Below are 5,177 nucleotides of genomic sequence, written 5' to 3' on the forward strand. Positions count from 1 at the left end.
TCCGGCTCCCAGTCTTGCCTTGATTTTGTAAAGGTGATGCTCGGATAAATGGATAATGATGCCGCCCCCACAGCTCTGCGAGTTTGCAGCTCCGTCGAAATAGGCCCAAGGGATGCTTTGATCGATGAGAGGAGGAGGGGTGGGATGTCGAGATTTTGGAGGGGGCGGGTCTGGTAGCTCACTCAGGGCGGTGATGATACCAGCCTCCATCAAAGGCCAGTGTATCGACTTTCTTCAAATATTAGCCAATTTCTGGATTTCCATATAGACCAGTTAACGATGATGGGAAGATTGATATTTTTTGAACCCTTGTTTCCCTTATCCCATTCAGTCCATGCGTTTAAGAGGTTTGTTCCATTCCATTCACCCGGGTAATGCATGAAGCTCTTGAGGTTTTTCCAAAGGTTCAGAGTCGCCCGACATCTCAGGAAAATGTGTTCTGTTGACTTTGAGTTTTCTCTGCAAAGAACGCACCAGGTAGGACCATACTGTGCCCTTTTCATGAGATGTTCTCCGGTGGGAATTTTATCTCGCAGGATGCACCAGGCGAAGAGCTTTGATCGAGGTGATGCGGCTAATTTCCAGATATTCTGCCACCAGCTAGCAGTGGTTTCGGGCTTCTTGTGAGAGATCAGCTGAAGGTAACCTGCCTTGGGGGTGTATAGACCGCATTCGGCCAAGTTCCAAATGAGTTCGTCCTGCCCCTCTGTAATTCGAATGTGAGATTCATGCAGAGCCTCTCTGTATGCTCTCCAAGCTGGGTGCCATCTTCTGGGGAGGTTTAGCTGGTGCGCGGATTTCCATGCCTGGTGGAATATATCAGATTGTTCACGATCCGCGATCTGTGAGATTACTTTGATTTCTTGTGCTGAGAGGTATTCCACCAGCTCTCGGGGAAGTATATGCCTCCCACCACTGCCTGCCCAAGGATCGAGCCCAATCCTTGCCCTATTCCCATCTCTGATACGCCATACTAAGTTGTCTCTGATTAATGGCAGAGAGTGTAAGAGGGCCTTCCAGATAGATGATATGCCTGATTTGTTCCATACTGGGAGTCTAGCCCAATCGATGATGCTGTGAGGCCAAATATATTTGTGGTAGGTAAGTCTAGTCCATAAGCTTTGGGACGTCAGAAGAGCCCAGCCCATTTTCCCTGCCAGGGCTTTGGCAAATATAGGGAGCTCCTTTAACCCCCAGCCTCCCCATTTCTTTGGTAAAGCTATCTTATTCCAGCCTATCCAGGCAAAGATACGCTTGTCCTGGTTGCCTGCCCATAAGTATCGATTGCATAATTGTTGTAGTTTTGCTAGGATGTTCCGAGGGATCCAAGCCAGTGCCATCCAAAATACCGGCGTTGCTTCAAGTACTGATTTGATCAGGGTTAATCTCCCAGCCCTGGATAGATATCTATGGCTCCAGCATGATAGTCTTTTTTCCACTTTTGCTATCAGCCAAACCCAGTCTGCGATCTTTTGGCATGTCGGCTTTAACCAATATCCAAGATATTTTAGCCCCCTGTCCAATGGCTGAGGAGTGTATGGAAATGCCTGCCTTTCCATATGGGTTTCGTTTGCTGAAGTACCAACCAGAGTGATAGTGGATTTCAACCGATTTACTTCCATACCTGTTGCATGTGAGAAGAGACCTAGAATGCGGATGAAGGTAGATGTGTCCTGTATGCTGCCATCCAATAAGATTAGGACATCATCTACAAACAATAGGTGAGTGAGGTATCATTCATCAGTGATTTTGAGGCCTTTGATAGACCCATCCCTTTTAGTTGAGATGATAAGTCGGCTTAGAGCTTCCATGACCAATAGGAAGAGGAGAGGTGAAAGAGGATAGCCCTGTCGCAGCCTTCTTTCAGAGTGGAAGAAGTGTGAGGCAGATCCATTGATCAAGATACTGAAGGTGGGAGATGTGATGCAGGCCATGATCCAATTGATGAGGGCGAGGGGGAAACCGATATGGATAAGAATCATTTTGATGAAGAGCCAACTGACTCGGTCAAATGCCTTGGAGAGGTCTATCTTCAGAAGGATACACTTAAGGTGTTTGGTCCAAATGGAATGAATCGCTTCTTGGGCGGAGCCAATAGCTTCATGGATCTGTCTATCTTCCAGGAAGGCAAATTGTTGGGGGGCGATGTGTCTAGATAGGATAGGCTTGATCCTATTGGCAATGATCTTCGAGATAATCTTATAGAGCACATTACACAGGGATATGGGTCGGAAATCATCAAAGGAGGCAGGGGAGTCAGTTTTGGGAATGAGGGCGATGAAAGTAGAGTTGATAGCATTATAAAGACTGCCCGAAGTTCTGCTCTCCTCAACCACCTTAAGGATATCTCCTCCCAAGAGTTCAAAAAAGGCGATGTAGAACTCTATTGTCCAGCCATCCGGCCCAGGGCTTTTCTCCTTCTGAAACCATTTGAGTGTACTTTCCAGTTCTTCCATAGTGACGGGTGCTGTTAGACCATCAGAATCCTCTTCCTCTACAAATCTGGGGAAGTGAGAAGCCACATTGATGATTTCGGCCAGATTTGTGCCTGCAGGGCTCTTGTATAATCCCCTGAAGTGTGCAATCCCGAGTTGAGAAAGTTTGTTAAAGGAATCCGCCAGTCCACCTTCAGGTAGGGGGAGGTTCCAAATGGTGTTCGTCACTTTCCTTCCCTTGGCGTAATTGTGGAAAAATCTTGTATTTTCATCTCCGGCTTTAAGCCATGTAGCCCTACTGCGCAGTCTGAGAGTCTCCTCCCTACTCTTAAGTATGTTATTCTTCTGGTTTTCCAATTCCACCAGACGAGCCTTATCTTCTTGCGCTATGAATCCCAGATTTCGCTCGTCCAGAAGAGCTTGCAGTTCTTCTTCCACTGTCGTGAGCTGCACATCCTCCCTGATCTTCTTATCTTTGGCCCAGTTGATCACAATGTGTTTAAGTTCCGTTAGGTTTTTAACGAAACCCCTAGCCATCGATGGTTCTCTGTCAATGGGATGTGTTCTCCAGTAGTCCGTGACCAATTTTGTGAAGCTCTGGTCCTGAAGCCACGTATGATTAAACTTGAATGGAGCTTTTGGCTTCTGATGAGTGCCCAGGATTTCCAATATAATAGGGGAGTGGTCGGATATACCCCCATTACCCACCCACTGTTTATAGAAGTGAAGCTGTTGAATCAGAGGGCCTTTCAGCAGGAAGCGATCCAGTCTACGGGCCAGAGCAGCGGTCCCTACCCTTCTATTTCTCCAAGTGGGGAGGGGCTTCTGCATAGGGATGTCGATGAAGTCATGCTGCTCCAATAAGCTCCTAATGAAGTTTGTGATAGGATCTACTTGGGCCATTGAACCCCATGACTCCCTGAACCCCAGAGAAAAATTCATGTCTCCACCCAGAATGATACGGTCAAGTGTCAATAGGTTGCAGCCGAGTAGATGTCTCCAGAAATTTTCCCGCTGATGGCAGGGTCCATATATATTGACGATGCGGAGGGTGAGACCGAGGTCTATAGAGAATATATCTGCGCCCATAAAACCATGGCCTCCCCAAGAGGAGTCCAATCTGATTGATTTGGGGTTATACCCTATCGCCAGCCCTCCCGATCTGCCAGATGCATCAGTTGCAAGGAAATTCCATCTTGCCGATAGGGAGGAGAGGGCGTGAGTAATGGACTCTGCAGGGCCGAGGGTTTCTTGAAGGAGGATGATATCAGGAGATTCGACCTCAAAAAGTCGTTTTAGGGCTAGTTTTTTAGGGGTACTAGCCAGGCCCCTGCAATTAAATGAGAGGCACTTCATGGGGGGCCATTCTTAGGGGGTTTTGATGCTCTAAGGACCCCATCGATGGTGGCTTGGCGCCCAACAGCCACTTCCGCACCAGCATGCCTGATGGCTTTGTTGAGATTTGATTTGCGACCCCGGGTAGATAGGAAACCAGGGCCGAGAGGGACCAAGCCCAACCCGAATTGAGTTTCAGAGACCTCCAATTGTGAGGATCTAGGGCGCAGGGAGTATGAATGGGATGGAGTCGATCTGGAGGATGAAGTCAAGGAGGGTGAAGATGTGGGGGGCAATGAGGGCGGAGCAGTGGATGGAATCAGAGGGGGCGGAGGGATAGTGCACTGTGCCATGGTGCATGCAATTGTATTCACATATACAGATGAGAGATCTAGAGAGTAAGAGGGAGGAATAAGTGATGTACCCGGAGCTTGTGCTGCCGTTGCTGCTACCCGAGCCCTAGTCAGTGGGGGCGAGGGCGGGGCTGTCTTGAGCACATCTGCTTTCTCTGGAGCACCTTGAGGTACCGCGCTGCTTTGTGGAGGACGGGGAATGGTCGGGGAGACTCCTCTGGATGCCGCGGGCGAGATGATTGGAGATCCTTCCTGACTTTTGTTCAATGGGCAATCCTTGAATAGATGACCCACTTGGTGGCAACGGTTGCAGCGGAAAGGTACACCTTCATAGTCCAGGATCTGTAGTCTGCTAAATTTTCCCCATTTTAGAGTGATTTTTTCTTCCAAGCCCTCCCGAGTATCCAGGTGCACCAGAATTCTTGCTAGTGTTCTTTTCTTTGTATCCTTATACGATCGATCATGGTCCAAGTATGTGCCCAGTGCGTTCCCAATTCTGATAAAAGCTTCCTCCGTCCAATATTGTAATGGAAGCCCTGGCAGTCGCACCCACAGTGGGCCTGCTCCAATCTGTTCGCGCTCAGGATCGAATAGGGGGCTCCATCGTTTCAATAGCACAGGTGCCATTTCAATGTGCCAATACTGAGCTAGTACTGTGTCCGTGCATGCCTCGTTCGCAAAATGGAGTGAGAACCATCCCCTCGGAAGCTCTTGAACCTCTGGCAATTCCGTGAGAAGAGCACCCCAAATTTCTTTAACCCATAGCGTCAATCTTTCCGCCGAAAAGGTACGCCCCCGCACATGTCCAACCAGGACCGTTCGAGCCAGTGCCATAGTATCCTCGAAATCGGTGGGGTCTCCGAAGGCAACTGTGATATCTTTTACCGTCGCTCTGATGCACTTCGTCTTCCGCTTCTTCGTGCGAGGTGCCTTCGGGTGATCTATGAGGGGATTTGAAACCCTAACCGGGGGGGAGGGTTTTGGAGGCTGTACATTGAGTGCCGGAGTGCTGAAGCTACCAGAAGGCCGAATCCCTGCTTCTTGTTGGGGTTTT

General features: G+C 48.9%; 1 protein-coding gene across 1 annotated transcript; it reads right to left on the reverse strand.

Moving 5' to 3' along the window:
* Positions 1–209: 209 nt before the first annotated feature.
* LOC149164195 (uncharacterized) lies at positions 210–3,791 on the reverse strand. The gene is made up of 2 exons (XM_089429398.1): positions 2,216–3,791; positions 210–1,708 (listed from the first exon to the last, which is right to left on the reverse strand). Exons 1-2 carry the CDS (start codon positions 3,789–3,791, stop codon positions 210–212), a joined length of 3,075 nt encoding a protein of 1,024 aa, XP_089285524.1.
* Positions 3,792–5,177: the final 1,386 nt, after the last annotated feature.

Source organism: Pinus tabuliformis, chromosome 5_1 (genome assembly GCF_031772625.1).
Source record: "Pinus tabuliformis cultivar Carrire ecotype Pingquan chromosome 5_1, CPIR1, whole genome shotgun sequence".
Taxonomy (NCBI): Eukaryota; Viridiplantae; Streptophyta; class Pinopsida; order Pinales; family Pinaceae; genus Pinus; species Pinus tabuliformis.